Source organism: Lagopus leucura, unplaced genomic scaffold (genome assembly GCF_019238085.1).
Source record: "Lagopus leucura isolate 7727_CA_CO unplaced genomic scaffold, USGS_WTPT01 Super-Scaffold_739, whole genome shotgun sequence".
Classification (NCBI taxonomy): domain Eukaryota; kingdom Metazoa; phylum Chordata; class Aves; order Galliformes; family Phasianidae; genus Lagopus; species Lagopus leucura.
In genome coordinates, this window is record NW_024962255.1 from 10,008,119 (window position 1) to 10,033,838 (window position 25,720).

General features: G+C 37.5%; 2 protein-coding genes across 4 annotated transcripts in view; one reads left to right on the plus strand and one right to left on the minus strand.

Annotated features, from left to right (window-relative positions):
• Positions 1-119, minus strand: part of HERC4 (HECT and RLD domain containing E3 ubiquitin protein ligase 4) — a 39,335-nt gene extending 39,216 nt beyond the window's left edge. The window contains exon 1 of the mRNA XM_042862871.1: positions 104-119. The gene's annotated coding sequence lies outside the window, so the exon portion shown is untranslated. The remainder of the gene's footprint in view (positions 1-103) is intronic.
• MYPN (myopalladin) overlaps positions 1-25,720 on the plus strand; it is a 69,609-nt gene that overhangs the window by 3,634 nt on the left and 40,255 nt on the right. The window contains exons 1-2 of one of the 3 annotated variants that reach the window (XM_042862866.1): positions 9,578-9,816; positions 20,104-21,018. In XM_042862866.1, the coding sequence (XP_042718800.1) occupies positions 20,105-21,018 (914 nt within the window). In that variant the 5' untranslated portion in view covers positions 9,578-9,816; position 20,104. Of the gene's footprint in view, positions 1-9,577; positions 9,817-20,103; positions 21,019-25,720 lie in introns of those variants that run through there. The other 2 variants (XM_042862868.1, XM_042862867.1) reach the window with 2 other exon arrangements.

Sequence of the window (25,720 nt, forward strand, 5' to 3'; positions counted from 1 at the left end):
ACATCAAGTTTCCACAGTCCCACACCATTAATTAAGCATACCATAAATGATTTTTTTGTGCTTTAAAAGCTTTTACTAATTAGATTAAATGAAAAACACTCACCATAATATTTGCATTTTCTTTCTCAGTGTCAGTTTGGAGTTTTCCAATATTCTGTGTTTTCTAAAACAAAAGGAAGTAAGACATTTTTTAAGAAAGCATATTCAAATCCATGATAGACAGAAAGAAAATTCCTTTTTATAACCTGTGTGATAACACATGGCATTACTACATGTCACAGAGGTACCAGCTGGTCAAAACTAGGCTTGTAATACACATGGTTTATCAGACTAACAGAGGTGATATGTCTTTTGACTCCTTTTACTGAATAAATTGATATTTTGACTGTTCAGAGACTAGACAGTTCTAGAGACTAGCACAAGAAATAGGAAAGGTACTTTCCGTCTCTTGCTCTTTCTCTCATGCCTTGTATTGCTCTTAAGACAATGAAAAGATCACAGTTGGCTCAGGAAACAATCTTCACAGCCAGTCTGTATGGACAGAATGGTCAGCACCTCACGCTGTTGCTTTACTTTAGTAATTTTCTGGATCACGATCCTTACTTTGGTAAGTGAGCTTACATTACCTGAGTCTCACTTGTTCTTTACCAAGACAGAGTGCTTCAGATACTGCTGGTGTTCAATATGCTGATCCTATCAAATGACTTGAGTTCTCACATCTACCCATTCCGTAAGTTCATTTGTGATTTACAAAAAAAAAAACAAAAAACAAACAAACAAAAAAAAAACCAGTTTTTAAAATTAATTCTGTCAGTAATACTGAATCCTAAGAAAAAAAATTTTGAAGTTTCACTAGCATCTGTAGATGTAATTTTTGCAATGCATCTTCATATAAATGTTCACAAATTATCTTATAATGGCAGTGAGTTTAAAATTGCAATGAAGAAAGCAACATTTAAAGTGGGAAGATGACTCAGTGGCCTGGGGAAAAGGAGTTCCAGACAGATGAGGCAGCATAAGGGGCAGGAGTGCCAGAATAACTGGGAGGGGCAGGTAAATTGATCTCAACTGAGTATAATAAGGTGACACTTCAAAATGCTGGTAAAATATTAACTATTTCTGCTAGCAGTCACCTAATGAGATTCAGAACCTGAGAATTCTAACCAAGATGTGTTTTTATTAAAAAATGACTCTGCTTTAATAGGAAGGAGGGAAAATTTAGAAGCCTTAGAACTTCTACAGAAGTTGTTTCTTTCCCTTGTCCGTACAGTCAGATAGCGGGGCAGTGTCACTGCTTTTGAATGCTATACACAAGGGATCAAGTAATAGCATTCATCCCACTAGCTACAGCAATTCCATGCCCCTAACCCCACTCACTACTACTGCCATACTTTTCTGCTGCCACCGTGTGTCTACATCACAGCTTCCATGTGAAGTGTGGATATGGTATCTCCCCCAGCTGTAGGACTTTAGACAGGACTGTTTGGCAATTCATTCTGTGACATCATTCTAATACACTATACGAAGTCTTTCCACTGAGTTTGTTTCAGTAATATTTTAGCAAACTCTCATTTAAAAAAAAAATTTCCTGGTATCTGATTTATGCTTATAAAGCTCTCTGCTTTAGTTAGTTCCCTTAGCCATATCACTGGTCAGTCATGGTGCTGTCCTCCAAATTGATCAACTCTGGCCTACCTGCCTGCCATAAACTGCCATAAACATTGCTGATAAACCACTGAAACTCACATCTGCATGTGCTTGGGAAGCAAGGCGTCTCTGGAAATTATTTTTTAAGACGCAGACTATCTAGAGTGCCCTCTCCTTTTCTCCTTTTCTCTTCTGGCAATGAGCCTTTAGCTAGGGTACCAAGTTACTGAATGTTTCATCCTATTAAGCATTTGCCTAGAGCTGATTTTCTCTGCAAGTTTGTTGTCTGTAACAGGTGCCAAAACCTCTAGTGTTCACCAGACATTAATTCCGGTTTGAGTTCCTCTAAAATTCTGAGGGTCTTGATCTGCACTACCATTAGGCTGAGCTGCCTCTGCTTCCTACCTGTTTGTTTTGTAGATAATTTGCTGTGGGCCTTAGGGCCTCTAACATAAAACAAATAAATACATTGGAAAGCGTTCTATCTAGTTACAGAAAAAGACATGGAACATGCTTGTATTTTATATAAATTGTGTATGTATTACAGGTGCAGACAGAAGGCAAAAGCCTGAGTGTTTTTTCTCATTACCATGCAACTCACATTAATAGGCTTCCACAAATAATGGCAACGCTTACTTGGCTCTTTTTTGTTAGAAGCATTTATAGTTTCTTAGTGAAGCCTCTCAGTTCTTTAAGGATTTTGGAATTTATTTGTAAGAGGCCTGGATGAAATTTTGTGCTATGCCATTTAAGTGATATATAGTGATATATGAATAAAGACTGCACTGTAAACTGTTGCTAGACAAATGCATTATTGGCAATGTGGTTACAAATACACCTCAGTAGACTGACTCTTAATCCAATTTTAAAAATACAGTCCATAATGCATTGTTGTGCTAATCTTAACCCAAAGTCAAAAGGCATTCATGTGTATGACCCTGTCACCAGACAACATTACGCAGTTAACAAAGGCAGACACTGTAGATGTCATGTCTGCTTAATTTCAACCATAGAAATAGCTGCAATGGAACTTATTTAAAATTATTCACAGTACAAAAGGAAAAAAAGCTCAAATACTCAAAATATTAAGTTTACAATGCATACTTCACTTTAGTTAACCATCCCATGTTTCCTTTTCCTTCAGACTCAGATAACAAAATATCTCCACTATTTTTATCAGTTCTAGTGACAGTCTGTTCAGTTGGTATTTAACATGGCCAAAAACAACCTTATTGGTATTTTTGGATGTTTATGTTCTAGATAAAGGTAAAGAAGCTAATGGAAATGGATAGGTCTGTAGCTGCTAGTGTCTAAACATGTTTTAACTGAAGATCAGATTAGATGAGCTGCAAAAAGGGGAAACAAAACTTCAAAAAGAACAGCAAAAGTGAAAGCAGTGTTTGGCTTAGTGCCTTCTCTTACATATAATCTGAAGAAGACAAGTCCAGACCATTGTTGTGTCAGCTACACAAGATCTGGCAAACTTGTCCCTGCACCAGACTTGATCTAGGAGAAAGTCACAGTAGGAATGCAAATCTTGCAAAGCACATTGGTGCCCCAAGTTAGCTGAAGACAGCAGACAGTTATTGTCAGATACCCTTCTCTGGTTTGTTTTGGACTAGACATGCCTTGCAATCAGGACAGTGAAACCTTACAGTGTCAGAATAGGTCCTGTAGTCTCTGAAAATGCTGGGGCTATCACACCACCTATAAATTTCACACCTTTCAGTCAAGCTTTTTTTGCCATCATTATGTCAAGGGTTTTTTTGGCATCTATGTCAAATCAAGCTTCCTCATGTTTTGCTTGCCCAAAGAAAGTCATGAATTAAACAGCGTACCCCCTTGATATTTTTTTCAGCAATTAAATCCAGTTTTGGGGGTTTTAAATTTTAGTCCAGTGACTTCTGATCTCTTTCTCTAATGATTACTATGCATAGTCTCCCCTAAGTCACTAGATTTTGTAGGTAAGAGTCCTCATCAGTATTATTTCCATTTTTTTTTCTGTTTTTTTTCCTTTGTTTTTTATTTTTCCTCCACTTTTTTAAAGCAGTCTCACATAACAGGTTTTATCAAAGTTTTGATTCTTTGGGCGACTGTCAGCCTCTATGTATCAGTACTTGTTGTATGCTCTACAGATCATTTGGTCTTGTAGCAATGAGCCTGGTCGAGAATGAAATTTGATGTGAGCCAAAACCTGTATCAGATCGTGGTAACTTCAAGGAGAGCTTGTGCACTTTATATTTGAATCACAAACAATCCACATTAAAATTTGAATGCTTTCAAATTAAAGAGCACGAGTGCTTGTAGAATGTTATTGAGATATTCTGACTTAAAAATAGAAATTCCCTCACAAAAGGAAGAACGTGGGAGAGCTCAGTAAGATATTAACTACACAGGAAATCGTAAAATGTGAACAGTTTTATCTCAATTTTTTTGTGTTATATATTATAAAAGATAGTATTGTACAAAGGACAGCAGTGCACAAGAAAGAAAAAATAATTTGAACTATAGACTTGGTGTTCTTTTGTTTTTGAGGCAGAGAATCCAAGTTAAAGAGACACTTTCAAAATTGTGTACAAGTATTATTTTTTTTAAATGAAAAAGGTGTGTTACAAATCCCCGTTTACAATCATCACTCATAATGTAAATTATTTCTTGCTGGGAATTATCTCTATTATTTTCTTTATTGTTCTGGGGATTATCTCTGTTATTTTCTGGAAATACTGATAACATCTTTCAGCTGTACCATTCCTACTGTATTTTTTATTTATGGACTCATTTTGAAGGGAGAGAGATGAGGGAATGTTTCAACGCTAATATTTGAGCCTTCTGCAGAAAGGAACTACCATTTCTTTCATCATTCTGATATGTTTCCACTTCTAAAATTCGAATCTGATTTGGAATCACACAATAACTGGCAGGCTTATGCTAAGATATGCACTGCATGATGATATGAATAGGAAATATCCAACTGACATTGTTTGACACAAGGCTTGCAAATTACTTACGAGTTTTCTTCCTTTATGTACCCTTAGGTACCTTCTCAGTAGCTGTGGTTGATTCTTAAGCAAAACTATACCAATTCACAACAGTAATAATGTAATAAAAGGCAAACAAAAAAACATACAAAGCACATAGCACAAGAAAAGATACTGCCCTTTCATGTCAATTCCTCATCCTTTCTGTGCTTAACAAGCATCTTATCCACTATCATATACACCAAATGGTGTAGTAGCACACTTTATGCACAAACAGTCAATGCTGTTTGTTTTTTAACTTCTAAAACATACCCACAACATTCCCTTGATTATTTTTATACCCAAAAAAGATGCATTTTTAAACCTCTGTGAAAACAGGATTCTTGAAATTAATTCAATGTTGTTTCATTAGTGTCTGGTTGGGAAAAGTAGATTGTTTCTGGTTTACTGTAAAGGAATTGTGAGAAATTCCTGTGAGAAATTGAAAGTGAGTATTGTGAGAAATACTATCGAACAGCCATTAGCTCACATGCTAGAGATGAAGGCATTTATAAAAATTTAGGTAGATCATCAGATAGGCTTTATGGGAATAAAAACAGAAATAGGTAAAGCATTTAATTTGTAAGATAGCTGTATAAGCACTGTCTTCCTGCTCTGTATAATTGAATGTCACAGGTTCATGGGCAATTGTCTGCACAGTCTGCTGCTGTATCAAATACTGAGTGTTTACCATCCTTCACTTAGAAAAACCCACAATAAAACTTGTGCGTTAAATGTGTTTTCTTGGTCTTCTCTCAAAACATTTTGTTATGTATGAAAATAGAAAACAAAAGTATAATATCATAGTTTCTTTTGAATGTATTTTCTTTTGTAAACTGGGCTTTTGAAACCCAAATTGTATCTACAGGCAGTATTTGATTTTAAAAAGCATATATTATGTTCCTCTAAATCAACAGCAAATTGATGCTGTTTTGTATATCACCTTTATCAGCTTAATGGCAGGAATCAGTGTTAAAATGCATACTTCCGTGGACTCATGACAGCATGGTGAGAAGTTTTTATGACATACATGATACACCTTTTCTTCATAACAATTCAATAGATGTGAACCTTTGTCAGCTTCAGAGAGGCTGTGGGCCATGACTTTGCTGACAATCCAAACACAGATCTGTCATTTCTACCATTTGTGTATCAGTTCCTGGTTTCCACACAAAACTGGAGGATTTTTATCAACTCCCAGTTATACAGAAAATGCAGACATTCACAATAATATCTAGTCTCATTCTCAAGTGTCCTTTTAGAGCAAAGAAAGTGCCCACTGCTGCTTGTAGTACAGAAGTCTACTTGCTCTTCACAATGCAGAAGCAGCACCAAACCACCATCTTTTGTTGTTATTTTTGTGCCAGTGCAAACGTGTAGGCTGTATCAACTATCTCTGGATCTGCCTCAGCACTCTTGCCTGTCCCTTGCAGAGGCAGACGTGGCAACAACAATCTGCACTTGCCCATTGGCCAACACTGAGTACAAAATCACAACCTGTGACATACCTCTATCTTTAACCATACTGCAAATTCCTTTTGATCCTTATTGGTTTAAGAATTAAGCCAAGAGATTGTAATAGATAAAAATTATCCTGTAGACACTGGTCACACTTTCTAATGCTCCAGAATAAGTATACTGAGCGCTGATATGTTCTTCTGAAATAATAACAAAACAAAGGTGAGAGGATATTAGAATGAGCTGTCATTACCAGAGACACTGCGACGTGGCACTCACAAACTACTCTTGTAAGCAAAGACATTGAAGTATATCCAGGCCCTTGATGATGATAGGTATTTAACTTAAACACTGGACAGGCTGTGAGGACCAGCACGGTTCTGGGTATACAGGGGAGTGGTAGGCAGAGGTTGCTCACAGTGATTGATCAGTTCCAGAAGGAAGCGTAATTGTAGCGCACTCTGTGACTTGTGGTTTTGAGATCTCTTTGTGACTTTGAAGTTTGTCCAGCAGTTTTTCATCGCTGGCTTCTGTGAGAAGTAGCAAACTAATCAGGGATGTCCAGTAATGTATGTCTGAAAGCTTGCTGCCACCCTGCAGCTGTCAGCACTACTTCCAGCACTAACCCCTAAAGCCAAAATAAAGCTTTGTAGATGTGTAACTGTGAAATTGAGGTAGCATGAAGCAGATAATTTCTTATTACAAACTAATTTGGCAAATATATACTATGTGCTAGGTAGATGATACTGTCTTATCTGTGGTTTAACAGTGACCCTGGAATTATTGCAACCTTATGCCCCAAAGAAGTGCTTGTGTGCTTCTGTTACACTGGAACAACAAGCTAAGCCCTGCTGCTTCTCTGAGCTGTTTCAAAAAATGATTACTGTTGGAAAGGACAATGACTTCTTCAGATGCTTTTCTTTTTTACTTTCCAAAGCTCTAATATTCTCTCATACCATGTTCCAAGAGGTACTTCCCAGTCACAGCTGTATTTGCAGGCTTACTGTCAGACCAGATAATATGCGTGGTATTAAGGGATGTTTTCAGGTGGCCACCAAAAGAAAGTGTAAGCCCTTTACATAATTTTGGGCAGTCCACACAAATATCTACCAGTTGTCTTCAGCTGAATAATGTGTAACCCATCTCTTTTTTCAATGAATGGTTCAGCACATGCTATTAATAGGATTGTAGTAACTCCCATCATAATATCTAGAAAATCAAGTATTTTCCAATAATGATAAATGCTAAGGGTTTACAAGTACTGTCTGATAATCCTACTGTGGAATAACAGTCAGCCAGCTACATACCAAGTTCTGCTTCAAGACTCACTCCTTGTACTTGTAAAGGTACTTTGGACTTTGACAGACAAGATCTGGTGAGAAGTAGTGCTCATGTATTTTATTCTAGAACACTAAGCCTAATGGTAGAGAGACAAATGTTCCCTTCCTCCAAAAGACAAAACGACATAAAGCTGGAGGTCATGTTATCTTCAAGTGCCACAGTATGACTTTTAGTACTCGGTAGTCAAAGGCCGCAGCTGCTTGTCCTCTAAAAGCAGTCTCTAAGGTACAGAAATATTTTCATGGACTCTGTGCTGTTATTTGCAAACCGAAATTTTCTTATGTGACTTTCTGAAGATGATGGCTCTGTAGTGACCTGCACATTTAGCATATGCCTTGATATCTTCTGCTTCCTGGAAGTTTCACCCTTGTACTGCCTGGTGTTAGTCGCTCAATTTTAAGGTTTCTCAGTGCTGTACTTTCTGCATAGCCCTTAGTTAATTTGTTGTACAGATTGTTAAATACTTCTGAAATTCTAGCACCTTACATAAAATTCTCTCAAAATGGAATATTTTTGTGTTGTTGTGGGTTTTTTTTGTGTGTGAGGTTGTTTGGTTTTTTTTTAATCAGATTGAATAGCTACTTTGAATTGTTTAATTTTGTGTATCATACACAAACACCAGCCCACAGCTCCACAGGACTCCCTGCACATTTTGTAATAATTCTGTCTTAGCCCAGGTCCATATGGATTTACAATCATTTTATCAGGTATGCCAAACTTTATTTTTGAGCTTCAGACTTTGTAGCTTTCACGTACAGATAATTTAATGTTCAAGCCACAGTAGTATGCAGTACTGTATCCACATGCAGTTCCTGTCAGCACTCTATGGATCACATCTACTATTACAGACATTATAAAAGAATACATTAGGTCTCTGATCCAGGTATAGTGTTACCTTAGACATCACTGAACCCATAAAATGTCTATCTTGTCCCCAAAAGAAGATCTGACTTCAGCTATGCAATTCTTCCATATCCCTGAAGAAACCACATCACGGGATGAGGTTCACAAGCTGTTCTGACAATGGTATTTACAAAAAGAGAGAAACAAAAGATAACCACCTGCAGTGCACCAAGGAAAATTTTCAGAAGAGAACTGCCTTTACCTCTGATTTTTCATATTGCTACACCTCATAAAACACCTCTCCGAAGAACCACGGGAGAATCCCTTTTCTGGCAAAAGAGCTCACTTGGTAACGTTCACTTGGGAGAACGAGGGAAGATCAGACAGCCTGTTAGTTACATCACTAGTTGTCAAAATGGCTATAATTCAACTCTTCATAATATGTGCACATCATTTTATTAATATTTTAAAACTAGTGTTGTAATGAGAATTTTCAGTATTATATCAACAATCAAGCAGCATTTTTTGTAAGCTGAATGATGTAAAATTTCAGATTCTGTTATTGCTGCTGCTGCTGCTGTCTAAGATGATCAGTAAAAAAGAAAAAGTACTCTGCATTTTCCTTTTGATGTGGCAGGTGTTAGTCACTCATGGTTTTAACTGGTAGCTCAGTTTTGTAAACTATATTCTTTGTACTGCTTAAAACATTTTGAAATTCTTCCACATCTCTGTTTCATTTAAAGCCAAGTTTCATTTGTCTTCTTTAATTACTTTTCCCTCAGGAGTTTATTTCTGTGCACTCAATAACAAGTTTAGAAACAGTATTTTTAGGATTTGTAGTTATAGGCCATCCTCAAGGAATTCTGCATAGTTGTTCTACGTGTTTATTAAATTAAACACTTAAAGAAGTCAGAAATATTCTACTATTAAATCACATTTGCTGAGTTTGCATTTGGAGTTGCAGAACTTTTATATTGTGACTCACTAATGTGTTTCCCAGTGACAATAATGTTCAAGTTTTGATCAAATTGTAAAGACAGCAGCAGTAATAAATAATCCTAAAAGGCTGAAGTATAAACCAGATGACAAGTGCCTCTTGCATGCATCTGCAAAACGTACGTAAGCATCTGTAGGGTCTGTTTCATGGGTGAGGAGAAGGCACTCGGTGTCCATAGGTGCTGTCGGAGCAGTGGATTCCCTGTGCTCAATATTCTCCTGTCCAATGAGGTGGAATGCTCTGCAGGCACATGGTTTACGCTGCTCAAAATAACTTGGGACCTGCAACTGACAAATGCTATTGCTCCGGTGGTGACAGGTTGTCCAGCTTCTTACAGCCATCCTCATAACAACGAAGGTTAACTTCTTTCACTGTATGGACTCCTAGCTGTTTGTGTTCCTGGGGACTGGAAGAATTCCCTTGCTTCCTTACCTTTAATCTCACATTCGTGGATAATTGTCATCGCTACTAACTGCCAGCATTGGGCAGCAACACCTGGAGGAATTTAAAAAGGTAATGCTTCAACTTTAGATTGGTCTGCATTTTGATTTTGCAGCACAGGTGCAGAGGGGTTTGATGAGCATGTATCTTTAAATGCTAGTTATTGCTGATAAGACATATACAGGGAACAAATCATTTTTAAACTGACGGACTTAAATTACGCTGAGACGTGTGTATTACAGTGAAACAATGTTCTGCAGCATTATAAAGGGCTTGAATAGCATTGGTGGGGTTCTCAAAATCCCTTGGAGCCAGTCTGACTCCTCCAGAGTCAACGGAAGATAATAGTGACCTGAAAAGTTCATTGCCGGGACAGTATTCTTCTTTCAGCCTTTTTTCCTTCCACTCTCTGAAATGTTTACAATCTGCTGTTCAGCCTTAAACTGAGATGCCATAACGTGGGTTTCTTTCTTAAACAAAATCAAACCTAATTTAGCATGACCCCCATAGTTAAATACTTTATTTATTTATTTATTTCTCTATTTATTTATTTATTTTGTCCTGTAAAATGACCCCGCTGGCTATATTTAGTGCTGGGAGATCTGCTCTCTGGATTAATGTACACAACAGCTGCAGAAACAGTCCTGCTAGAAGGGCATAGCTCTCCCCCTTGAGCTCTGACTATCTCTCCTGCACTCTTTCTCTCTCTCAGAGAGTATTTGACTGTCAGTAGCAAATGTTTGGCTCAATATATTGCAACATTAAGCAGTAATCAGAAGCCCATCTTGAGTTTTACAAAATAATATGCCAACAATGGAGAAGACAGCAGATTAGCTCCAGTTTACGCCAGCAGAAAATTATACAAATCATGTTAACGATACTGGTTACTTTATCAACAGTTTTGTTTTGGTCATGAGGTTTACATTTGTGAAGACGCTGTAAGGGTTTAAGAGCGGAAACAAAATCAGCAAGTGTTAATGGAACAATTTCACAAATGTCAGCACTGCTCTTCTCCCACTCCTATATCCCCTGAAGGTTTCTAAGGTCAGAATATTTCCTTCTTAATTTTTCTGGGTTTCTTTGTAGACCTTTTTTTTTTTTTTTCTGAAAAGGCTACAAAATTGAACAATAAGAAGCATGTTAGTTCCCACAGCTGAGCAGTATGAAAGCAGTATATTTGACTACATTTATAGTCAATTGAGGAGATAGGTTTTATATTTGGTGGACTATCATGGAGAAAGAAATGCATTCTGTGCTGTTTTGCTACTCGTATTCATTCTCTGGAGATTTTACAATATGTCTTGCTGTGCTACTGCAGAAGCTGTTTCTTATCAACAGCTACTAAGAATTTGATATCTAGTTGTGTTTGTAAATAAATATAAGATTAAGGTGACTTGTTAAAAATGTACACAGAACTATAAGAGCACTTGGACAGTACACCCTAAATTGGCATCAAATTAACTGGCCAAAAAAAAGTTTACTTTGGTGTACTTGTTTTCATAAACAATAATATTCTATGAGTATGGGCAAATTATTCCACTTAAGTCTCATTTAAAGCATAATAGTTTATAATTATGATTGAAAAGTGGAAGTTTTTATGTTACAATGCTCTGACTGGTGAAAAAACATAAAAGGACAGAACAGCAGATAAAAAATACAGTGACAGTTTGAAAAAGAAAAAAAAAGGCACAACTGGGCCTTGTTAGAAAAACTACAACCAGATTTCTTTTGTGCCTCATTTAGGACTTTAGTTCCCTTTTTCACTAGGAGCCAATATTTATATGAAAACTGAATGGCATCCTAAAAACAAAACAGCCGATAGATTTGAAATCACCAGACAAATAGATGTGCAAAGGCACATGTATTTCGTTTGCATACCATTGCTTTTCAGGGCTTTTCTTTGTCCAGTTTGTGCTTATTCAGGCTGGCTACACAAGCAATCATTTGTCTTGTCTTCAGATACATGCGCACAATTCCTTTGACATCAGTGCTGCTTACACGCATGGGTAGAATGGAGAAATCTGCTCAGCATTTAAGTTGTGCAAATTCTCATTACATTCATCTTATGGAGTGTTGTATTTTGTCAGAGTAGAGTGAGGCTACGCAGTACTCAAATCACTTATTAACTATCAGAGCCAAAATAAAACTGGGGGCAGTAGCCCTCAGCCTCATGCATTTCTGGATTTTTGCACTGCTTACACATATTGATAGCAGGAATAATAGAAATGACCTAGTTTAAATCATTGGGGTCACTGTCCGTGAAAGTGGATTTGCAGTTTTAGCCATGAAAGGCTTGCAGTGCAGTGTGACTGTCTGGACCCGGATAAAAGAATACTGTCGCCTGTTTGTTGTATTTTCCATTGTGGACCTTTGCAAGCACATTCAGCACCAAACTATGGACTTCTGCTCTGTCTTTTTGGGCCTGTTGTACAGACCGTTTCTCACATGGGCAATCTCTGAAGGAATCTGGGTTGCATACTTAATAAAAACTTGTCCTGTATTACTGGCATTTGAAGTACCACAATCAGAGCTTGTCCTAGCAGCTGTGGCCCTGCCTTCACAGGTCAGTGGGAGAGGAAGATCCCAGGCAGTCCTCAAAGACTACCTTCATCTCTTTTTCTTTTCAACCTTCTAATTTAAAAATCAGATGCAGTTTCTTTCAGTTTCAACTTGACTTTGCATGGAGTCTCACAAAGGTATTGTTTAACCTTGTAGTTCAGGTAGATTCACTAAGGAGCAAGAGAATTTGAGGCACTGTTTAAAAATGGATCTATGTTCTCATTATGAGAACTACTTGTATGATGATTCTGTGAATATATATACGTATATATATACAAACATATTTGTGATCAGAGTAAAAAAAAACAATGTTTCTTTCATTATGATAGTATGAAGGAAATGTTGACAAAGTTAGAAGTCTTTGCCTGTGCTTTTTATGTGAAGAAGAGATGGTTATTTTACTGTGCAGAGTGCCCACTGCTGCAGCACTGAGGTCATGGGTCAGGTGAAAAAGTATTCAAGGGCACGAAGTCCAAGTGCACATAGGCCTATTGGAGTGTCTTCTGCAGAATTATTTGGAGGTGGGATTACGGTTAGGTTATCTCATCTCATTTCTAAGTTGATAAATTCCATTTTTTTCTTTTGTGAACTGTGCAATTATGCTATCAGTAAGAAAAGGAAGAGAAATTAGGGACAAAATACAACACATTTCACCTCTCACTTTTCTAGCACTATTTGCTTGCAAAACAAGTGCTCATATGTCTTATCAGAAGTTTCCTAAAGCAAAATGAGTGCTTGTAAGGCTCCAACATCTGAACGTTTTGAGTTGCATTCAAATGTCTATGAATGAAATATTGAACTTCTCCAAACAGAAAAGAAGAGCTGTGTTAAAGGAAACCAACATCACTACAAAAAACATCAAGGTAGATTCTCCACTAAAGTAATCTAGAATCTTAAATATTCCAAGCTACAAATCACTTGGATTTGGTTTGATATTATTTATGTCATGTTCATAAAAAAAAAAATCACACTGCATTATATGTGACTATATTAACATTTAATTATTTATATTGTTTAGTATAGATTACGTATAAGTGCATTTAGATAGTAATTCAATTCTATATTCTTCAGCTCCCGAGCCATTAAATATTAAAAATAATAAAATTTTCCCTAAATTCTAGAGAATGGATGCTCGATTGCTACCTTTTTCCTCTCTTTAGCTATATATAGGTAGCACTTCTCAAAGTTTACAGATTTAAATTTGTAAAGAATTTTGCACGTTGCCCAAGAAACAATTAAAACAATTGATTGGCATTTACAAAGAGAGGGGCTGTGAGGCTGGGGTGGGTAATTCTGTTCAAAGCTGCTTCAGGTAAATCCTGGGCAGCTTAAGTGAAGTCAGTCCAGATTTGTGCTGCAACGTATCAAGGGAGAAGCTGGCCTATCCAAAATGCTATTTACAGAAGGGAGCCTGACTCTGCTCCTTTATTGAGCAGAATCAGTAGTACCAATACATCAGCTATAACTAAACATTCTTTAAACCGTTGATATTTACATGAAAGCCAAGTGCAGCAATATGTGAAGATATTTGTTAACACCACACCTGTTAGCAAATTAATGTTACAATGAGCAGTATAAAGCCACCAGCCTCTTTCAACTTGAGATCAGATGAAGCTTTAAGATCTGGAAATTATTAAATGGAAGAAAAAATATTCTTTGAATATTAAGGAATATTAAGAATATACAGGCTGTTCAGAAATACACATGAAGTAGAATATTTCTGAAACACAGACCTGTAGCATGCTTGTTTTCAGGTGTTTTTATTTTTGTCAGAAGCTTAGGCATAGATCTCTCTTCATTTTCCACTATGTAACTACAACCCCTTCACTTACTTGATTCATTACAAGGAATGGAATGCAAAAGTGCTAATGTGTCTAAAACAGAAAAGTAAATCACCTTCTTGTACACAGCTTTCTAAATGCAGTGATTAAAAGTACCTTATTCTCACATCCCCAAACACACACGACTGCTAATCTTGTTCCACTCCTCAGTTCCAGCCTAACCTTTTATATTGTAGAGTCTCTATCTGTCCTCCAGCAGCTATCATCGCACATCAACAGACAGCAACCGGAAATGGTGACAAAGGCAACAGCCAAGTGAGAAGCATGAGGGGAACAGGCTTTATACGTGGACAGATAGTGACAGGACAAGGGGGAACAGCTTTATCTACAAAAATAAAAAAAGGAGATTTAGGTTAGATATTAGGAGGAAATTCTTCACTCAGAGGACAGTGAGGCGCTGGCACTGCTGCCCAGAGCTGTGGGTATGCCATCTCTGGAGGTGCACAGTGCCACGGATGGGGCCCTGGGCAGCCTGAGCTGCTGGGGGGCAGCCAGCCCACGGCAGGGATTAGGGCTGGGTGGGCTTTGAGGTTCCTTCCAACCATTCCATTCTGCAGCTCTATGATTTAATGATAAGTGAAGGAGTGTTTGAAAAGGACATCTTTAGGGCAGTAAGCATTCAATACCATTTCTAGCCAAACAAACTACAGGACATGCACTCAGATATACCTGTGATTCCTTTCAGTTTTCTTAGATTTCAGTACCACTATTTTCTTAGGAAAAAGCTTCAATTCTTTTAGTGATGACTCAGCAATAGGAAATGAAAGGGTACAGCATTCCACTGCACAAGCTCCCTGGAGTGATTTTCCTGCCTTCCATACAATGATTTTCTAGTTAAACTATTGCCTAAATAATCTTTGGAATCTAATTCTACCTCTGTGCGTATTTTATCTCAAAGACTACTTGGCTAATAAAAGAACATTGCTATAAATGTTCTGTGTAGGCTCATAGAAAATCCGAAAGCTTATGCAGTTAGTTTTCTCATGCAATCTGATTTAGTGAACCGCAGAAGTAGACGCAGCCAGTTTATGCAGTCAGTTTTGTTCATGACATTCTCCAAGGCCTTTCAAGGTGCCCAGTGTCACGGCTGTAAGTGTCCTGGAAAAGCAAAAGAAGCTGCCCCCTGTGTATTTGTTTACTGCTATAGGTAATGAACCAGTTAAAACTGGAGAACTGCTGACTGCTGAAGTCAGTCATCCCATTTTCAATCCTAAGTTATTCATAACTATTATTCACTACTATTCAAAACTAAACATTGCAATTCCTCCCCTTGACAGCAGTTCATAAATAGAGACATTTTTCCAGTTTGCAAAATTCTTAGAGCTTTCATTGACACTACAGATTATTGCTTACTCTATTTGTACTAATGTCTGTCTTCCCTACTGATGATTCTTTACAGCTCAAGATAGATACTTGCAGTTATGGTGTACTTGTTGCTTGCCCTGTGATATTGCAGACATATGCCATGCACTGACTCACTCCTAGCAATCTGTGCCACTGCTGGGGGAGTATGGGATGATTTTTATGTAGTCACAAAGACACTTTTGTCTCAAAGCCCAATTAGGAAAAATTAAAGAGAAGGCTCGGGGCATATTGAGGCCAGTTCACATCAAAACATAAAAACATCAAAATCTAAACAATACAAACAGTCCAGGAAAGAGAAAGACTGGATTCAAGCCCAAGTCTTAACTTTGGAGCTTAAATACCTATTTTGACTATATAAGGTCTGCATTATTCTTGTATTAATCAAACCTGTAATAGCATAGTTTTCTTCTGGTTATATATTTTTGCTCACTGAAAAGACAGTTCACATATGTATTTTAGAAAATATATTGAATTTGGCCTTATTGCTATCTGGCCCCCAGACCTTGTCAGGCTGTATGCTTGGCTCGTTTCAAACAAAGCCAGTTTCCATCAACTGTGAAATCTGAATGGCCTCAGCCTACCCAGTGCTTCTTTCCACCATCAGACTTCTGTACTGCTTGAAGAGAAGAACTCCTTTTGGGGTGGGAAGAAAAGGACAGAAACTGGGCATCTTGTATGGCATGCTTGTAACTGGATTGTCCATCAGTCTCACAGCAACATGAGAAATATCACATCATTCAAAATGTCTTAAAACTTCAGGTAGCAAAGCACTGCTTTAAGGTGCTAATTTGACTAGTACCCAACTTCTCCCTTACTAAAAATAGAATTTAAAATTGTCTTCTACACAAGCTGAAAATAGAGTTAGTTATATTCTGACTCTGAGTGAGCTAAAAAACAAAACAAAAAAAAAACAAAAAAAAACCACAAAACCTACCACCAAGACTCTCTAAGCACTAAGAATTTGGCATCAGATTTGTTTTCATCAATATCTTGCTTCCCACCACCAGAAAGAACAATCTGCTCTTTTCTACCCCTGTTCCAATGGATATAAGGAAGTTGTTCCAGCTGATTTCATGGAGAACTGTTTGTTTTCTTCCACTCATATCTGCTCAGCTGTCCTCAGATGGGCAGAGACAAGTTTGAAACAGTGATTTGTTCATTTACTTCCTACATGTCCTCTCAGAACTGTGACAGACAAACAGACAAATGATTTTGCTCTGCCACATATGGCTGCACAGTCTAGCCTGGTCACGTGAACAGAAGATGCTTTGTCCAATTGTATTACAACTAGTCAAAACGAGCCATCAGTGTAGGGAGGTTTTTGTTTGATCACTTTCATTTCCTTTATCATTTTATATTTTCGTCAGCTACAAGCATTCACAATTTTGTTATTTTGCAGTAATTTACATGTCTTTTCCCTCCTTTGGCTATCAGACACTTGCTTATTCACTATTCTTTTCCACAATCTTGAATTATAAAACTATTTTTCCAAACCAAAAACACCTGCTTTGAGAGTGTCTCCCTATGCTGCATTAACAGTCCTTAAGAAAATTAGCAGAAACTATTTCATGTTTCAGTGCATTGTTCAAAAGATGAATAGGAGACATACAAGACTCAAAACAAAGTCTCAACTGTACGGAGCAAACAGTTGCTTTACTATGGCTAAGTGCAGAAAAGCTGCACTGTGCTTAACAACCTCTGCTGAAATAGACATAACCCCTACATGAAAAATTAATTAAAGCAATATCTTTACAGCAGAGGAAAATGAAAGCCTGTGTAGACAAATGATTTTTATAAACTCAATCAATAATATTAATGCAGAAGTTTTTTCCTTGATTTCAGGGAGGTTTTGATCACACATTTGCATTTCCTCTGTAGACTTTCGACTGTTCTCTAAGGAACTGCATAGCGCTTCCTCAGCTCTAATGACATTTACAGACTCTGGAGATCAAAGTACAACATGCCATTCTGAAATGTTTCAGCCAAGAAAACTAGCAAGCTAAATTTTGCAATTACATTATACCTCTTCAGCCTCATAAAATACAACCTTCAGCTGCAGCATCTAAAAGTACACAAAGATACCTACAGCTAGATGTTCCCATTCAGCCACTGCCATGCATAGAGGTTAGTGCGGAGCTGTGTCCTTCCAGAGGAATGTACAGTGTACTTCCTATGACACTCACCTAGAAGTACACGCTGCTCTCTTCTTTTTTTCAGGCTAAAACAGCTGTATGGTGCAGAGAAAAGAGCTGGCTATGACTCTGTTTCTTTCCCTCTGTTTTTAAGTAGAAGGCAGCACATGGGAAGCAGTTTAAAAGCCAATTTGGTCCTTCATCAGAGCTAAGCTCTATGTCTGCAGTTCATTCATGTGCAAGCAAGGTTTGCCTCCCAAGCTATGAACTCCTTACGTTAGAAGGTATTTAAACAATTTAGAGCTGAAACCATAGATTTAGCTTTGACCTTTACAGTACGGAGTGTGCAATCAGTATATAAACAACGTAATATAGCCCTTTAAAAACATTCAGCTACAGTAAGGTTGCACAGCTGTTTAAGAAGTAAAAGCTGAGCAAGCAAAAGTGGTGCCCATAGAACTGGAACTGTATGCCTTAGGGAAACCTCTTTGTTCTCCGATGAGGTTATGTTACATACTCTATCCAGTCATGAAGCAGCTTATAGCATTACCTCACGTGGCTTTCCCAAATCAATGTTCTCTTATGCACCACAGCTTCACTTCACCACTGTGTCAGATAATCTAACACCAAGCATTTGATCAGTATTGCAGACCCTGGCTCAGTTGCAAGAGTGAGGCAGGTGTTGCTTTACAGCTGGAATTTGCACTGGGGACCAGATGTGTTATTTAGAAGTATATAGTTTATACAGTATTTGAATTGTAGTTTTTCCTATAGGCACAAACTTATCAATATGATCAGGTGCCTTTATTGTCTTACTGAGTTTGATTGTTTCATATTACCAAAACAATGAAATCAATACAAACTAAAATGTTAAATATTTACATAGGAAATAGAACTTCATCACAACAAATTGTGCATCAGCCAGAGGGATTTAGGTCTCAAAACACACATCAGAATACAATAGCTTTATGATCATTCACTGATGAAGTGTATCTATTTACACAAGAATGTAACTAGAATATTTGCACAAGAAGTGTAAATAGAAGCTTTCCTTTTTATAAATAAGGAAAGGCTGTTTTTCATTGTCCTGGAACAGGTACTATATTAGTACAAGATGTTACAATCTCATTTGCTTTTCACCATTCCTTTTCCAGGGAGAACTGTTCCTCTAACAGAGCAGAAAGCCTTTTACAACAGAGATGCCTTTATTACTTCTCTTTCACTGGCAGCTTAGGTTGTCACATAAGGCTATGACTGGAAATGGCTGAGGAAGTGCATACACAATTCCATTTCTTGATGCCACTACAGCAACAGAACCTGCAGTGTGACAAAGCAGATACCTTGGAGTAGGAGTATTAGAAAGCACCACAGCAAGGCTTGCCAGGCCATAGATGAAGAGATCCTGAAAGAGATATCGTGCACTGCCCATGTTCTGAGAGACAGATTCTGCAAAAACTCATGCATTTGTTTCAGCTTTTTGAGATGTCAGCTCTGAAAGGTTGTGAACATATTTATTTTTCTCCATATTTAAGCCACCTTAAGATTAGCACATTAATAAGATATCTGAATCACTCTACATTTAAAATAGCTCTTATATAAATAAGAAGTATAATATGCAGAAGAACTGAATTAGGTATTAAAAGGAATAACTTAGCTTTACTTATCAGGAATGCAGGTTAAAAATGGACTTCATCTTCTCATCTGTGGTACATTTTTTTTCAAAATCTGATGATTTTGAAAAGGATGACCTAAGATAATGATTTTAAAAACCCATGGTACAAATTATGTTTGTATTGAATAATGACAAAATTCTCTACTTTACTTGAAATAGATAGCTTATTAGAAACAATGTTTAATTTAAGAAGGCATAGGACATTTAACATCATTATTGTTTCCTATAATGCAATATGTTTAAGAATTTTAAATGAAAAATTGTCATTATAGAATATATTTGTTCCTCTCTCCCCTCCGTCTTCCTTCCCCTCATCCCTCAAACGTTTTTTGAGGATTCATTTACTTACTACTTCAGTGTCTTTAAAGCTAAAATTAAACTTAATTTAAAAGTACTGTTGTTCCTCCACAACTCACACTCCTTGAAATAGCCAGCCATTTAATCTATCTGATGAGGTTGTTTCTAAGCTCACACATCAGCAATGTGAAAGATTTGGCACTGAAACTTAGTCAATAACTCTATAATTGAAGTTTTGCCTGGAACAGCGTATAAATTATCAAGCAATACAATAGCAATTCAAGGCTACCATGGTAGAAAGTTATAAATGATGAATTCCTCTGTGCAAAGGTGATAGTATCTGGCAGCATGTACTGAAACAGGCCTTTAAAACAAGGCCAGTTAATATCTAGCAAACAGTTGCACTTTGAAAACGTGTTCTGCTTTTCAGATTCTGTGCGATCGACAAATTTGCTATTGTTAAGGTGGTCCTATTTGTCCTTTTTATTGGCAGCATGCAAGACGACAGTTTAGAATCCTCAACTTCAATATCTCAACTTCTGAGAGAAAGTTATTTAGCTGAAACTAAACATCAAGGGAACAGTGAAAGAAGCAGATCAGAACCAACTTCACATAACTTCCTCTACGGCAACAGCTCTGGTGATTCAGATGAGGTAGCTGCCCAAGATGACCTTCCAGATCTCTCTGCCTTTTTGAGTCAAGAAGAGTTAAATGAAAGTGTAAACCTAGCAAGACAAGCTATTGATCAGAATCCACTGGAAGCTAAACAGGATGAGCTTCATCTCCCAGATCAACTGAAAAACACTGGAAAAAACAGACAAATGGCCCACTCTACAGCTTTAAAAACGTCAGACAATGGCCTGCCTGCAAACTTTTGCCAGGACCGTGCCACAGATATAAAAGGTTCCAAAGGGAGCCCTCAAGATCTAAAGAAACACCTTCCTTCTGAATCAGAATCAAAGAAGGAATTCCTAAACAAGGCAGCAGATTTTATTGAGGAACTTTCTTCACTTTTCAAAGCTCACAACTCTGAAAGAATAAGACCCCGAACCTGCAAAAATTACAGGAGCAAAATTGATTCTAAGAGCAAGTCTGCTCAAAAAGCTAGCTCTAGTCTCTCCGGTACATCAGAAAACAGAGAGAGGCTTTCCATTCCGCTACCTCTAGACTTGGAAAACAAATCAGAGGAAACGTTTGAGAAAATAGATGATCAACTAGCAGAAAACTTGGAATCTATCAACCAACTGACAAGTGCGGAACTAAAAACAGAGTTAGAATCTGCATATTCTGATGAGCCTATTGGACAGCCACCACGCTTCACTCAAAAACTGAAGAGCAGGGAAGTTCCTGAAGGAACCAAAGTGCAATTGGACTGCATTGTAGTAGGAATCCCCACACCTGAAGTCAGGTAAACACATTCTGCGTAAACATATTGTCATTTTGTATATCCGTAACAGTAGGTGTATGCCTTATTCTTTTCAGATATTTTAATGCATATATTCCAGGAATCTGTAGCAGAAGTCCCTTAATCTTCATTATTGAAATTGATTACAATGAAGAAATGCGTTCTTTAAGTCATAACAAAGAATAGTTACATTTTAAAGTGATGCATTCTTGGGCATATTATTTTCTTAGAGTTTAATAGAACTGTTTTTAAATATTGTATTTCCACAATAGAAAGAAATACTAACTTCTGAGTGAGAAGTTAACAGAAAACAAGGCTGATCGTGTAAACTGGCTAATAAAAACACCACTAACTGATCTGAGATCAAGTGCTTTAGTGTGGAAGAGGGTAGACTGGACAATAGGAAGAAGTTCTTTACCATGCGGGTGGTGAGACAATGGAACAGTTACCCAGAGGGGTCTTGGGGCCACCTCCCTGGAGGCATCCAAGCCCAGTCTGGATGGAGCTGTGAGGAACTTGGTCTAGTGGACGTGTCCCTGCCTATAGCAGGAGGTTGGAAATACATGATCTCAGAGATCCCTTATAATCCAAATCATTCTATGGTTCTATGAGCAAACAGTTTCCTATATGTCAAAGCCTTCCATAAATGAACAGAAAAGAAAGGAATGTAACTGAGTTATTATATAACTATCAGCATCTCAGTTCTAAGTCAGATTCTAACAAAATTCTGCCATGAGCTCAGAAAAATCAGATCTATTCTATCAAGAGCAGGACGCATTAAATGACACTTATCCATATTGGATGACTAGCCTGCTAAATCTGACCACTTAGTTTTCACCTTTATCTATGAGAATTTTGAAGGTTAAATAGGTAACATTTGCAAAGATCACTTAAGGTGAAAGGAAGTGTGAAAGAGCTGCATTTTACTCATCAATGTCATAAATGAAATGAGAAATAGATTACTATGCATTTTAAAGTTACCTTGAAAATTCTCAGTCTCAGTGTTTCGAAATCTGAATTTGTTCTCATAGAGATAATTAGCCAAATTTACCCCTCAGTGACATTGGTGGAATCACATTTCCTTTGCTGGGACTATACATACAACATTAAGGAAAATTCTATCCACTTTCTAGAGAAGCACAATACTTATTTGCAAGCTAGTGTCTGCAGTATCAGAAATAGATTCCTTTATGGGCATTCTAGAGTTGTGTCATTTTTCTAAACACTGAAAAGAACTGTTTGTGTTCAGCATGTAATTAAGGGGCTGTGAGTTTCACAGATGGCCCACATTCTCCAATTGTCAGCTCATTACAACAGTCCTTGTCTTCCTAATATACTCAGACAACTCTGGATACAGCACTGCTGCAGTCAGCACTATTATCGTCTTTCCCACCAAACTAATATGCAACATTATCAAATGAAAAATATTTAATTTTACAAAGATGGAAGCTCCAAAGATTTCTGCAGTAAACAATCCTTGTCTTTCACTCTCTTGGTATTCTGGCACATCAGATACTATTTTTCAGAAGAAAGAATATTTTACAGCACGTTATTGAACTGTGACTAACATCATTCTACCCCACTAATGCCTTCATAAAAATTGTGTAGGTTCCCAGTACCTAACACAACTTTGACGCATGGTACCACATAGTTTCTCTTGCCCATGACAGTAATAGGAAAGACTCAATGGTTTGGTTTTAAAAAGAGGTATCTGAGCTGAAGTTGGAGAAATAACTTGTTTGGGAAGAATACACTTTCTGTCCAAAGTTACTGCTGAAACGAACCTTTTGAGGCATACTTATGGTGGAGTTCATGCATTCAGCCCTTAAGTACATAGAGTAGTCTGATCAAAGAAGAAAATGGTGCCAGAAAATAGACAGGAAATATAATTCCCTAGATATTAGCATGCCTTTCTGAATACATCAATTATAAAGGCTTTGAGACTTATCTGTCTGAGCACTTGCCTTGACAAATCTTTTTGATATTAAAAATGCCTCTAGGATCCATGGACATAAGCAACAATTTCTTTTTCTTCTCTCATTCATAACTTATAATACAAAGAGAATAAAGAAAATTTTCTCTTATGCATATAAACCTGTATACAAACCCAATCCAGTTTTTTTTGTATTTAAAGGTGAACACCAGTTTATTTGTTTATGGCCACATGCTTTGATGCACAGTATTAGTGAGTGTTTCTCCAGAAAGCCACAAAATCATCCTTTCCAAAGGATGTTATACCCATGCCTTTGACACATACATAAAAATGAAAAGGTATTCATGCCTTCTAAGTTTGGGTGTTAAACAAGTATCTGAATTAGAAGCTGACACTATAAAGTTACTGAAACCTCACAAGGGCAAATCAAAGAATCCAAGAACAGTGACTCATCCTATGGAGTACCCATGTACCTGCAGAATGCCTACCCTAACTCAGGGACCATTCAATTCCATGGAATTGAATTTTTGTCCCATCAGAACAAAAGGTTTTCCATTGAAATTTGTTTCAATGTTTAATTTTATTTTAAATAATAATCTACGTAAGTGCATTACAGTCAATATGGGAGCTGTTACATTTTCATAGAACAGGTATCTGTCAGAGTTGTCCAAGGATAAAACACTGCTGTCACGCACTGGACTTCTCCATCACAAGTGTGTACATGGTTTACTGGCTCTTGCTTGTAAGAAGGGTTTTTGAAGAACAGAGAAGATCAGAAGGGAAGGAATACCTTCCTAGGGACGTGGACACACAGACAAGTTACTGGAGAATACAAAGCATTTATCTACCAGTTGCACTAACTGCTCCACTGAATGCTCCTACTGTGAAGTGACAGAAGGGAAGGTACCTCGCATTCAGTGCAGCATGTTAGGGCATGAGGGTTTGAGTGTGTGACAAAAAACAGAGGTTACTTTGGAACTACCCACTCACATGCTGAAATCCCAAGGCCAAGGTAAATAGAGACATGGAGAAAAAAATCCCATAGAGAAGGCAAGTCCCAAGCAGCCAAGCTCAAGAAAAACATCAGGCTTCACTTCACAGTTTCATAATTCAAACTAAGAAATTAAAGATTTACCACAAAAGGGTGCAAGTATAAACGGTCCCTTTTTGTCTGTGTATGTATGCATGTGTTGTCAGCTGGGAGAAAGCTGGGAATGTTAGCTGATCATAATCATCTGTTATCAAGATTTGTCCTGTTCATCCAAGATTCTTTCAACTCCACCCATGTGTAGGAGTTACGCAAAGAATGAGTGTAAAAAAGTCATTTGCATGAGTAATACATATTCATGTGCTTTCCCTCATCATAGCCTTTTTAATCACTGCCACAAGAGGAAAACAGAAAATGTAACAAATTCTGGGGTATGTGTTCCATTAATCACCAAGACTCTGAATGCACGTTTCTTCACTAAAAATAGTGCTCATCTTTAATCTGCTGTGTAGAGCTCCCAAAACAGTGATGAAAGCATCTTGTTGGCCATAGCTGTGGAATTTGTGGAGCTGTGCTCACAGCTGGCAACTGCCCTGCTTTTGGAGTTACAGTTTTCTGAGGTTTGTGGTGAATTAGTTTGGTATGCGTGAAGCTGTGCAAGAAGAGAAGAATTCCAATAGATAGATAGCCAGATAGCCAGACAGACACAAAAATCATTAGACTCAGGAATTCAGTAGTTAGCAAGGTGGCAAATTGATGAGAGAAAGCTAAACGGTGGCTGTTTCTGAAGTATGATTTCTTCTTTCCTCCATCTAGCTGAAGGCCCACAAATAAACAAGTATTCCTTGGACACTTGTGCTATTTCATATTTGCTTGTGTCCTGGGACTTACACTGGACTTCTGAATCACAAAAATGAATCCCAAGTTACTCATAAAGCTTGTAACATTTACACTTATAATGTTGTAGTGGTATTTTGGGAACCCAGAGCAGTGTGAAACAAGAAGATTCAGCAAGTTCTACGATGTTATTTCTCAGTCACCACTTGTAGAAATCATGTAGTTAAACTGTAATGGTAATTATGAGGGAGGAAATCGGAGAGAGGAGATTTAGAGAGAAGCTGATCACAAGAATGGATAGGACTAGAAAGTATAATGAACATTCAGATATCACATTTGAAAGCACAACAGTACAAAACCAAGTGGATGACATAAAAACTGTAAGTTCCTTTCAGGATGGATCAGGGTCAAAATATCATTGGCAGTGATAGAGCAGTATAACTTACAGGCTTGGTGGGTAGCTAACTAGTGCATAAGAGCTCACGAAGGGGCAGAAAATTGGATGGAGGAGCAAGAGGAGAAACTGGAAACTGACAGAAGTACCTCTGTAAAGAAAGCTAAAACCTTCCTGAATTAATCCAGATAGACACATCCAATTACTTTTAAGATAACTCAGGTTAATCTAATGAGCTATTATGGTAGAGGAAGCCTGTTGAGACTTCTTTCTAGATAGATAGTCTCAATTAAATGTTAGCCTTTTTCAGTATCATCAATTAAATGCAGTGACACAGAAGAGACTAAGAAAGACTGATACTATGGTATAAGAGCCTGCAGCTGGCGCAAACATTAGTTCACATCTAAAGAGCACTACTACAATTACTGTTAGATTACTGACTATAATGCAGGTAAGGAATAAGTATTTAAGAGTCATGCATAGCATATTTGCTCCTTCCCATGCTTCCTTGTATAGCTCTGTTTCTTTATGAGTAATGATAGGTATGATAGTC